The 12,901-nt window shown below is 34.9% G+C and overlaps 1 protein-coding gene across 5 annotated transcripts in view; it reads right to left on the bottom strand.

The window, feature by feature from the left end:
• Positions 1 to 1,773: 1,773 nt before the first annotated feature.
• Positions 1,774 to 12,901, bottom strand: part of AKAP11 (A-kinase anchoring protein 11) — a 52,290-nt gene continuing 41,162 nt past the window's right edge. For 4 of the 5 annotated variants that reach the window (XM_009248613.4, XM_009248614.4, XM_002824219.6 and 1 more), the window contains exons 9-12: positions 11,906 to 11,989; positions 11,090 to 11,136; positions 7,343 to 7,503; positions 1,774 to 5,923 (exon numbers count right to left, since the gene is read on the bottom strand). In XM_009248613.4, coding sequence (XP_009246888.2) covers positions 5,783 to 5,923; positions 7,343 to 7,503; positions 11,090 to 11,136; positions 11,906 to 11,989 — 433 coding nt within the window. In that variant the 3' untranslated portion in view covers positions 1,774 to 5,782. The remainder of the gene's footprint in view (positions 5,924 to 7,342; positions 7,504 to 11,089; positions 11,137 to 11,905; positions 11,990 to 12,901) is intronic. The other variant, XM_009248616.4, reaches the window with a different exon arrangement.

The following is a 12,901-nucleotide window of genomic DNA, read 5'->3' as shown; positions in this document are numbered from 1 at the left end:
AGCAAGTTCGTAATTTCTAGAATGTTCCTCCCCTCTTTGAGCAACCCTAGAGAATGAGTCACTAGAATGTTGTTCGGATTTTCTAAGCACATTATCTTATCTGCTTTGAGTCAGTGGGTGCATCTCAACTGTCTACAAGGCCCCAGCAGGCAACAGAAATGAGGGAATTGGAGTAAGTCATGCCAGAGGCAAAAAAAGAACCTACTCTGGGGTTAAAGGGGCAATCACTATTCAGCTCCTGCTAAATTGTTGCCATATAAGAGTCCAGTCACTACTTCAGAGCTTTCAATTGTTTCAAGAAGATGAAAATACAAAACTTATTTAAATGTGAAATCTTATTTTTAAGTTTGGTAACTATTTTTAAAAGATTCTACACCAGACCCAAACATACGGATGGGCAGAATTCAGTACACAGAAGTCGGGTTTTAATCCCGTGCTTTAACAAATTCATTTAGGTGTCTGTTTAAAAGGGGGTAGGGGTGCAGAGGGATGAGTTAAAGTCAAAATTGGGGCTTCAACCCCCTCTTGAAACTGTTTTTCACTCTCTCCAGTCTAAAGTATTACCCTCCTTGACCAAAAGTTAAAATGAGAGGTGACTACAAAATTACAAAGGGTAGAGAAAAAAGTGCAAAATATTACTCTTTATTGTTCTTGCTGTAAACTCAATGACGCAAAAACACTGATTTTTACTCTTTTTGTATTATAGGAACAACAGTACATTCATCCTTAGATAAATGACCTCTCCATCTCACACTAAAAAATCTGAGGTAATTCAAGCCCTGTCCCTCACCTTCCTCTCTGTCCCAGCTAAGATACAAATCACATATGATCCCTGTGTAAAACTGTCAAATGTCCTTTGCCACATTTCCCATTCTTTTTGAGACATACTTCCTTTCTGGCATTATAATCTATGGAATCTTGCTTACTTCTTGTCAGCACTTTTGGTTTGCTTAGTAACTGGGGTGCACTTACAACCAAACCTTCTCATTGTTTGCTATTATTTCCTAGCATTTTAAAACATTCATGAAAAAAATTTTAAAACCATTTCCTAATTTCTGGGCTTAAATTACATTAAGATAGGGCACAATAAAACTGTTTGTATGATATTAGTTATGTACATATAATTATGCATTTGTCCAAACCCACAAATGCACAAGAGTGAACTCTAATGTCAACTATGGACTCTGGATGATAATGGTGTGTGTGTCAACGTAGGACCATAGATTGTAACAAATGTCCCACTCTGTTGCAGGGTGTTGACAGTGAAGGAGGCTGGGGAAAGAGGGTATACGGGAGCTCTGTATTTTCGGCTCAATTTTGCTGTGCACCTAAAAGTGCTCTAAAAATAGTCTATTTAAAAGGAAAAAAAAATTCTTAAGACAAAGTCAAATCCATTAGTAATTAAAAAAAAAACAACAAAAACCCAGCAGCTTTTAAGTACCTTGTATACATGGTTTAACAGAGGTATGGTCTTACTATGGAGTGTTCAAACCAAGCCAGAAGAATTGCATAGCCATGTTCATATTCAAGGCAACCATAATATTCTACTTTGCAAAAACAGGTTGGGCAACCAGCCTTTTAAGTCACTATGTCCGCATTTGGGGTATCTATAAGTAGGTAGAATCTAGTGTCCAATTGAAAATATTTCTAACTTCTCTTGTTCTCAAAACCATGATCTAGCACTTTGGTCCTCTTATGTGGTCTTCTGTCATAGCAGTCCCACTCAGTACAGAGCAGTTAATGAGATATTATAGAATGAAAACCAAGACCAGGTATTTCTTAAATTTATTGAAGAACTCTTAGCTGGGAGAAGAAAGATCACAGGCTTAAACAATTGTAAGATAAAAGAACAATTAATTGCAAATAATTACAAAAGTAATTTCTGAAATTTTTTGAGCCACTGCTAAAACAAAATTTTAGTGCATCTCAAAGTTCGTATTTTGTTAAGTGAACATATTAAATTACTGAAAAGCAAAAAAGAGTTACTGTTACACAGTACAAGATCTTAATATAGTAACTGAGCACAGCCAAATAAACAGCTATAATTATTCCAAGCTGCTTTTGCTATGTACCTGGTATGTTAAACAAGAAAGTGGATTACTTTTAACACTGCACAAGTAACCAAAGGTAGCAAATCCAGCAATATTAAAACCGGATATTAAATAGTATTCAAACATTACAACAAAAACAAAATAAGAACCTCTAGAACTACAACTCTACCCTATGAAAGGAATGTACACAGATGGTTAAAAAAAACCCAATAAATAAATAAAGTGACAAGAGTGACTAATTCTGTATCCACATCTTCAGAGCAGGAATACAGTAAATGAGTAAATGCTTAGAGGAGTTCTGCTGAAAATGAGAAAAAATGCATCTCACTTTAGTATAATTTTTCTAAATTCTCACTGAAGCTCTAATTCTCTTGTGCTGGTAACAGGTGGACAGGGTTTTTAAATGCAAAGTATTCTCTCTACACCCTGAGTATGGATGCATCAGTTGTTTAAAATTCTGTGGAAGATTTCCTTAGAAAAACGTAATATTTAAAGTGATATACTGATGGGAAATTGAATATATTAATTGTGGAAGAATATCAGCTAACTAATTAACTAAGTAGACATTTAAATCTGGACTCTGTTGAAGAATCAAGGTTAAACTCTGCATTATGTGCACTAATGTCAGCCATCTAATATCAAAGTCAGATAAGTAAACTATCTTTCACTTTATACATAGTGCATTTAGTAAATAAATTCTCTTACCAGCAACATAAAGCCCTTGTTGGAGCAAAATTAAAGTATTAAGAATTGAATTAACTTACAACAAATATCTGAAGGGTAAGTGGAACATTTTTCAAACTATAAAGATGTTATCACATATATTCACCATCAATCCTCTTAAAGGTTTTATAACGCCATTAAATTATATCAAATATCCAACAGATATTGTCATTTTCTTCTGTGATTTATAAAGGAAACATTCCTTTTGTATAAATCAGAAGTATCTTAAAAATCAACCTTAACACCAAAATATACATGTAATTTTAACTTGGTTTAGGAAAACATGAAAGAACTGTCACATTTCGGTGTGAACAAGGTTCTGAAAACCCCCATCAGAGGTCTCATTCACTTTTTTCCACATACCACTTGAAGGTTTTGAAAATGGTAAAAAGATAATTCAGCTCGATGTACATCAACACTTTAACAGTTCTGAAAAAGACGTATTTCGTAAGGGCCAAAATGTACAGCACAGCAATATTACAATCTTACAGTATAAATATGGCAAGCCAATTTGTAAGAAAATAAGACAGTTGTCTTCAAAAGAGCTGTTTGACTATACAGCAACCAAATAGATCTAGCACATCTTTGGGAAAACCACAAAGTGCCTTTAAAGAAAGTTAAGTTTAGACTATACTTAATTAAAAGATAATGCTCTAAACTCAAAATTCTTTTCTCTATATGAGAAATTTTGACACTTCTTTTCACACCTGCCAATATTTAATATTTTTAACTCACACTTCTTTTCACACATCTGCCAATATCTAATATTTTACTCTATGCCCCTGCACTGAATTGATGTAAGTGTGAAGTTCCACTATTATTATTACCACACATGCTAATACCTAATAACTGGTCTGTCATTATGTAGTGGTTAAATAAGCAAATGCTGAACTCAGCACAGCTCTAGCAAAATGCAAAGGAAATAAGAAAAGCCTCACCTCAGAATGATTACAGCATAAACAGAAATAAACATTTTCAAACACAAAGTTTCACAAAATAATATACCGTCACTTTAAAAGAAATTCAGAACTCTATTTTGCTGTTGATCAAACTTGTGCATACACTCAAGTTACTAAACACAATTTGATAGACACTTGTAAAAATGCATTCTAAACTTAATAATCAATTAATTCACAACTAACAAGAGCAAACATTCCTAGTCCTAACATTTAAAAAAACCCAGTCCAGTGCTGCCACATCTCAAGTTCTGAAAAGCTAAAGGCAGAAACAATTCTGGTTATACAATTCCTGCATTTCTCCACCTTAAAAAATACTTGAAGAAACTTTAGGAAACTTTATATTAAGGCTTGCTGTATTTCTGTATCTTAAATTGAGAAAAATCAAAACCTACGATGTAACCTCAAATTATTTAAATAGCTTTTGGCATTTTTCTTCAAAAGCAAATTTGAATCTTTCACTATAAAACATTTCTATACCACAATTACTAATTCACATTAATGTGTAAGTGCCCTTATTCCCTATTCCCTGGCAGGCACTATGTCTTCTACGTTTTGTGCAGCTTTCAGAACAGTCAGTGCTCAGAAAAAATGAAAATGTAATGGAGCAAAATAAAAGCCCCCACAAAAAGTGATTTATCCTAGATTACAAAATCCAGTAGTGGAAGAACCAACATTTACACACCCAAATACACACACACCCACACATACACAGGACAGAGAGAGATGAGAGAGAGTGGGGGGGCAGGGGAGGTGAGAGACAGTGGGAGGAGGGGGAGGGGGAAGAGAGTGGGGGGAGCAGGGAGAGAGTGGGAGGAGGGGAAAGAGAGTTGCAGGGAGGGGAGAGAGAGAGACAAAAGCAAGACACAACCTTGGTCCTCTATTCATGTCAACTTGCAGTTTCTGGACACAAACTAGTAGGAAGTGTAGAGCCCAGAAAGATCATGTCAGAGAACTTGACGACACAGTGTAGATATAGTTTATCTGGGCGGGGGGGAGGGGGAGGTGGAATCCCAATTTTTCTAAAAAAAAGAAAAAAAACCATATTCTTGGTAGAGTTTTTTTCAAAAATCCAACAATAAAAACTATTGGGTTTCTCTAAATGCATTTCCATATTAACATAAATTTTTAAAATTTCAACACGTTTTACAATTTCAGTTTTCACTTGTAAGATAAGTTGGGAACCCAAAATTGTCAAAAAGAGGAATAAAAATTCTTACTGCACAATCTTTATAGGCGTTTTATTTTAAAGCACCTTTTTAAATTTTAACAGTGGGTTTCTAAAAAGAAAACAGTAAAATAAAAGAGGGAACAAACTGGCAAGGTTAAAGTACTCCTTTACATACACACACACACACGCACACCACTTTCATGCCAGAATGACTGGCAGCATTGGCAAATAATGTCATCTGATGAAACGATGGGGGAAACTATCACTTATAGTGTTTATAGAAACCTAAAATACTAATGTTTCTGCTAAGAAATTAAATAGTTTGGGGAAATCAAAAAGCTACCAATAGCTGATCTATGAAATATGAAAATGAAACTGATTTTTAAAAACAGGAAAGAAAGACCAAAAATCTACTAGAAATTTTAAAAAATCAGCCTCAATTTTATTTTCTGATGTCAGACTAGTTATTAATTAGATACGATTTGTTTGCAAAGGAGCAAAATTATAATTCTATCACTGGAACCTATCCTCAGCCACTTCAGTACAGTTTCTAGCAGCACTATTTGGATACAAAAAGAATGTGGTCAGACAATGCCCCTGAAAACCCCCTGGTTAGACCTTCCTTCAAATACATGTTCTTAGGGTCTTGACACACTACACACGTGTATAGAAGAATAAATGAAGGTAGTATTTTGACAGATTACAAAAGTATGAACTATATACACCGAGTGATAACACAAAGCGCTCAGAAAGCTATATTTACTTGCCTCCCAACTGACTTACAATGTTAATATTCACTATTCAAATTTTATCCTAAATATCTTTATTGGCTTGTTCCCCTCCCCAAACAAATACTAAAATATACTGGTTTGGGGTTTGCTCTATGCATTTTCCAAGAGCCAATCAAACAGCGACTTGCATCTCTCCTCACTGGAAGCTTTTTCCATCACTTCATAGTATTGAAGCACAGCCTGCAGGAGGTCTCCCACTTTCCATCCTTTCTCTTGTAATTGTTTTGAAAGCTAAGAAAGAAAGATGTGTCAAACATTAACCAAAAACAATTTTATAACAAAGCTTTTATTTTTATTTTCAATATTAGCTGAAACTAAGAATCCTGCTGTTTACAATTAAATACCGTTTCCTAGTTATAACAAGGTCTTCCCCTCTAAGACCTCTAAGACCCTAAAGGGTCTACCCCTTTACCCAAATTAAACATTTTCCCTTCTTCCCCTTTATAAACACATCTCCTCCAGAGAATGACACTTTGGGATCGCTGGAGACAGAGCTCCACAAACCTCACCAAGCAAATAGTCTGCGTGGGCGTGCAGAGGCTGAGTTTCTACAGGAAATTCTTCACCTAACTAAATACAACTGCCACACCCTCAATTAGAACATAAAATAACAAAGACAACGTCAAGCTCAATAAAAGGATGTGGATTTTCCTTCCACAACATATAGTGTGGTATTTTTCTGGAATACACATTCTAGCCTCAATGGAAACATAGCTTTCTAAGTTAAAGAATGTTAATGTTTCAACAACAAAACAACAAATAAATAAATAAATAAATACAAGTTTAAATAAATCCTGTTTTCACCACTCATGACATGCCTTTATTCATTTCTTTTTCTACTAAGTTCTGTAAAAGCTCTTAAGTTTTGAAAGATCTGTCAGTTAAATTCTGAAAAACTACTTTAATTTTGTGTAACATATATATGCTTAACCTTTTTAAAAACAGCTTTATTGAGATAAAACTCACATAACGTACAATTCACCCAAAGTGTCCTAGTCAATAGTTTTTAGTATATTCTCCAAGTTGAATGCAACCATCACCACAATTAGAATATTTCTACCACACCAAAAGGAAAGTTCTGATGAAGAAAATTATGGAACAAAAACCTTAAGACTGTAAACTGAAAATCTTGACTAATAAGGTACTTGGCACATAGTAAGCATCTTGTTTAAACTTTTATCAGCTTTTAATTATGACAGCTTCTCATACAAATGAAACTGGATTATCAGAGAAAGAGATATATTATCAGGTACAATGACGAATCAATTAAATACAGAGAATAATTCAATTTTTTCATAGGAACACACACAATGCTTATTAATAGCATCTACCTTTGAGAGCTTAGTGTTATGCCAGGCATTAGACTAAGCATTTTTTTAACATTATATTTAATCCTCATAAACCTCTGTAAGGTAGATTCTATATTCATTTGCATAGTGCAGTTAGGGGCAATGAGACAGACTAGTGAACCTGCCTCTGGTTATACTGCTAGAAAGTGGCAGAGCTGATGTCTGAACCCAAACTGTTGGACACTACAGCCTAAGAATTTAACCACTCTGCCATCACCAGGCATCTTGTTAGACCAACCACATGACAAGAACATCATATACTGTTAAATGTATCCTCTCACACTGTAAGGTAGGTACTTACTAGCATAAACTCCTTATTTGCAGAGTCATGAAAATAAAGTTCTGCAACTTCAGCCTCAGAGGCAATGAGCCATTGAAGAATAATCCTTAGCTGGGGGTCTACCGCGCATGGCTCCATGTCAATATTCGTAATTAGCAGTGTCTTTCCATCTTGCCCCACACCTAATATTTAAATGTAAACAATATAAAGTAAAACTCATCAATTTAACTCTCAATACTCTGGTTGTCAAGTAGATACAAATATTTTCTGTTTCTTAGGATTCTAATGAATGGTGAAAAAAAATCCATCTTTTTCTAACCACACCATAACCTCAACTAAAACTTTTAAAGGGCAAAATAACGTAAAACAAAGGAATAACTTTGATCATTTATTGATTGCAAAAATATAAAACACCATTTTAACATACTGAATTCAAGTTCTATAAATGCCATAATTTGATACAAATTATGACAACCAGTGGGTTAGAGAGAAAATAAAACTATAAAGCTATCATTACAATAAAAATAAAAATGAGGCTGGGCATGGTGGCTCAGGCCTGTAATCCCAGCACACTGGGAGCCCGACGTGGGCAGATCACTTGAGGCCAAGAGTTCGAGACCAGCCTGCCCAACATGGTGAAACCCCAGCACTACTAAAAATACAAAATCCAGCCAAGCGTGGTGGCACATGCCTGTAGTCCCAGCTACTCAGGAGGCTGTGGCACAAGAATCGTTGGAACCCAGGAGGCAGGGGTTGCAGTGATCCGAGACTGCACCACCCAGCCTGGGCAACAGAGCAAGACTCTGTCTCAAAAAACAAACAAAACCCCACAAAAAAACAAAAATCTCAAATAAAGAAGAGCAGCAACATTTGTGCAGCACATATTCCATCCTAAGTATTGTTCTAAGCTCTTTATATGTACAAACTCCTTTAATCCTCACAACCACTCTATGAAGTGGAAACTATTATTGTCTCCATTCTATAGGTGAGAGATCTGTGGCAAAGAGAGCCCCAGAGTCTTTCAGCGGGGAAGTGGCTGAGCCAGGACATTTACACAGGCAGTCTGGCTCCATGCTCTTAATCACTCATTCTTCAGACAAAAGTAGGGGGAAATGCCATATTCTACCACTTACACCCAAAAGCCAGATCAGGGAATTTTCTGGTATACTTCTAATATCAAGATTATCTCAAATTTATTTTCTTTTTTTATGATAATTATGTTTCATCACAAAGAGGGATCCATCACAAAGAGGGATCCATCTCTCTTTGACTTATGGGCCAATATCATGCGTTTAACATTCCTGCTGCTTAATGATACCTGAGCAATAAGGAGTGCTGAGACCAGGACCCCTCCACCCCTTAACACACACCACAAGAGGTGAGCACCAGGGCATGCTGGCAGACATCATGCCAATATGTACCAGTAATGGAAAGGTTGTTGACAGGTGTCTCTGATTCTCTGCTACAGCTTGCAGGCCATTCTGGACCACTATTAATTATTTTTAGGAGTTGTGTTGGTCCCTAATTTTTAATTAAAAAGATTTGGTCCACATTAGTCTCTAAAAATAATGTATTGTCTTTTCCCTCCCCTCTCTCAAACACTCTCAATCAAAAATAGGTTTGGCATACCATGGTACAAGGCATGGTCTCTGGGCCTTTTTGCAATCCTGAGGAGTTCAGGGGGCTAGAAGCTAATCACCCCACTGCTTCTTTGCACTGTTGGTGTTTTCTCAGTTCAGGACTACTGGTTGCCTGGCCTACAAGAACCTCCAAACGGCTCTCTCTTTAGAGAAGTTACTAACCATTAGTGAAAAGGGGAGGGACTGACATCCTGCAACTACAAAATTATTTTTTTAAAAAAAGAAGTTTGTTGCCTTAGGATTTCCATAATTTTGAATCTTTCTATAAATCCAGACCAATCTATCTCCTAATTTACCAATCTCTAACAAATTTAAAGTTGGCTGTAACTTTCTATATAATGAGAAATACCTATAATCTCAAAAACTCAGTAATGACATATCAACATATAATTAATCTCCTGATTTCTACCAACTACAAAAGAAATCCTTAACAGCCTGGTTAGTGCCAAAAGTAATCTTTTTCAAAATAAATTTCATATTTACATTAACTTGTATCTTCTTTTTTCTTAATCATTCCTCAGTAAAGCTAGTTAAGCAATTGCTAGTTCATTAGAGAATACTTACCACATGCATTTATACCATGTATAGCCTTTAGAATAACCGTTCACAGATGTTACTTGAGAAAAGGCATAACTTTTATAAACAAAGTCAACACTTTTTTAGTGAACAAGAATGAAACAAATATTGCAGTGGGGAATATCAATATCAAATATCAATAACACTAAAAATATTGCCCCATCTCGACTTTATATCCGATGAGAAAAACTGACTTCTAGAAGCCTTATATAAAGAATGTCTACTTACAGAGGCATTAAAACTAAAAAATAATAATCTTAAGTCTGAAGATTGCAGCTTAAAAATTGGGATGTGACTTCCCTAAACAAGGTGTTAAACTAATTGAAAATTCAGGTGTCATAAAGTAAATTTCGAGAAATTCTTTTTAGCTATTTTCTGTTTGCCTGCTTCTAGAGAAGCAATTTTTAAAACATCACTAGTTCAAAAACAAATATCTCAAAGAGTACAAATACTTTTATAAGTTCACTTTACAGAGGACATTATTGGTATTTTCAATATTAAGAAAAAAATTAGACTTCTAGAAAAAAATTCAACAACCATCTGAATATAATGAAAATTCAGATTCAAAGTAAAGTTTCTAAATTCACTCAGATGAATAAACTCAGATACTCTAACATATGAATTAAGGATTACAAACTATGGTCCAAAACTCTGTGGCCAATGATATCTAGTATTGACATACTTGGAACTATGTTCATTAAGGAAGGATCTGAGTATTTTCTTCAAATATGTGTATGCATGAGTGAAGCACTGGAACTGGGGGAAGGAAGAAGAATTAATTTAGAAATATCTTTTAGAAAACAAGGTAAGTAAAAATATTACTTACTGACTCATGTAAGTTTGACATGAAACCCTGGTTCTACAAGTTACCAGTTTGGAAGGAAAATATTATGAAAATAATATGTCATAGTTATAATAAATTATCTTATAACATGAGTAAGAATTTTAGCTTTTATATTTTGAAAATAATTATGTAGAGGGATTGTAATTAATTTCTCTCAAATAGTCAAATAATTCTCATAAAGTATTCCTTTTTTTTTTTTTTTGAGTCAGAGTCTCTGGCTCTGTCACCCAGGCTGGAGTGCAGTGGCATGATCTTGGCTCACTGTAACCTCTGCTTCCCAGGTTCAAGCGAATCTTGCGCCTCAGCCTCTCAACTAGCTGGGATTACAGGCGCCCGCCACCACGCCCAGCTAATTTTTGCATTTTCAGTAGAGATGGGGTTTCACCATGTTGGCCAGGCTGGTCTCGAATTCCTGGTCTCATGCGATCCACCCACCTCAGCCACCCAAAGTGCTGGGATTATAGGCGCGAGCCACCGTGCCTGCCCGGTATTTCTTTACACCAATGACAATTTCATTAGTGTAGCAATCAAATAAAACTACTCAACGAAGGATCTAAAAGTGGACAAACAAAATTAGTTCAAGAATACCCTGATTTATAATGTTTTACACAGATAACCTAGAGCCTATCTGATGAAAATGCATAAAGGCTCTTCTAGGAAACCTTATACAAAAGACATGCCAACACTTTGAAAAACAAATCAAATTACCTTCTACTTCGTCCTCATGCTCTTCATCTTTATCATCTGGTCCATCACTTATGAATAAAATAGCAGAAGCAGTTACCAAAAAAAACTTTAATTAATAATGGTATCAAAACAAATTCTTAAAAATGTGGTAATGAATGAATGTTACAATATGACATATGACATTTAGAAAGGGGAGAAATGACAATTAAAAAAGGAAGCTTTGCTTCTCACATCATTTCGTGTTAAAATCTGAATTGCAAATGATCCCTAAAGTTATCAAAACCAAGAAATCCTACCTTACCATGATATATAGTGCCATGTAATTTCATAATAATATTCAATTTAAAATCATTTAAAGTTGAAATAGTCTACTAATTTAATGTAGCATTTGAATATTACAAAATGCCAGGAATAATTTGTTAATGGTTTAGCTGATGCAATTTATATATATTTTTAATACAGTAAAAACACTTTTTACCTATACTTTTCTTATATATAAAATAGAATCACATACAAAAATAAAACATAACAAAAAAACCCAACAGAAATCCTGTAGGAAGCAAGCTCTTTTGAATGAAATAATTGGTAGAATGAAAAATAGCAAGCAGAGCAATACATGCATAACAGTGACACATTTTGCAATTAGATGTCAGTCATATCTTAGCATAGTTGAAGTTTTTCATTAGATGTGAATTCATCAAGCAGAATCATGTCAAAATATAGGAGAAAAGCAGGTTGATACATACTGGCACTGTAACCCACATTCTTTGAAGAATATGACATCATGCATTAGTGGTGACAGACTCATCAGTTTTTAAGTTTCTAGACTGGACCAACCTGTCTGATGTTGGAAAGGATAAATTGTCCTCATACAAATCTCCTTCTAAACCAAGACTGCTCCAGCTACTGCTGTTACCATTACTGCCAGAGGAAGAAAAGAACAGAGCTGAACTAGAAAATGAATAGTAGAAAAGACCTTTGTTTCCTTGGAACAGCTTCTGCCCTTGATAACTGCAGATGTTCTGAGCTGCCACAATGAAGGGGAACATCCAGAGAGGAGAGAGACCATCACTCCTATGCTAAAAGGTGCCTGACAAGTTCAGAGATTCGGAAGTTTTTTCTCTCTTCTCAATAGATCATGAAAATTATCTAAACTTATATTTTACAGATTAACAGAATGGCTTTTAGGACAGCAAATGAATGCACGAAATAGTAAGTTTCACAGGAAAATTAATGTCTTAGGACCAATCTGGAACTATAATTTGTGAAATGCCAATACCTTTCAATTTGGATTAAGTTAAAAAAAACAGGTTAACATTCTCTCAGGTCTTTAGATAGTGCAAAGCAGTGACAGGTATGGGTGAGGGGATGTTGGGGGGAGATGGGATGGAAGGCTCTATAAAGACATAGTCCCAAACAGACCTTTTCTAACTATTTGAGCAAAACACGTTCTCAGATTTTAAAATACTATTATGTGAATTATCTTCATTTCATACATTATGTATAATTCAGTAGGTGGCAAATAACAAACATTTTCTTCAGAATACAGCTAGAATAGCGAAGGCTTAATCAAGCATTATACTTGTCTAGTTGGCCAGTCACAAATGCCATATACAGGTAATGTTTTACACTACCTAATCAACTGAAGAAGAAAGCAACTATTTTCTAAAACTGCAGCAAAGCAATTTTTTAAAAAAGCAACCACGTTCAGAAATAAAATTAAATTCAAATTTTCAGATTAAAACCCTCAGCATGCAATTTAAAAATTCTAATCATTTCTAATTATTAAACATTAGTAAGCACATTAGTTTGCAGTGATAAGCAGCTATTTTT

The sequence above is a fragment of the Pongo abelii genome, chromosome 14, assembly GCF_028885655.2.
Source record: "Pongo abelii isolate AG06213 chromosome 14, NHGRI_mPonAbe1-v2.0_pri, whole genome shotgun sequence".
In the NCBI taxonomy this organism is placed as follows: Eukaryota; Metazoa; Chordata; class Mammalia; order Primates; family Hominidae; genus Pongo; species Pongo abelii.
Note: the sequence above shows the minus strand (reverse complement) of the source record. Positions and strands in the feature narration are given on the sequence as shown.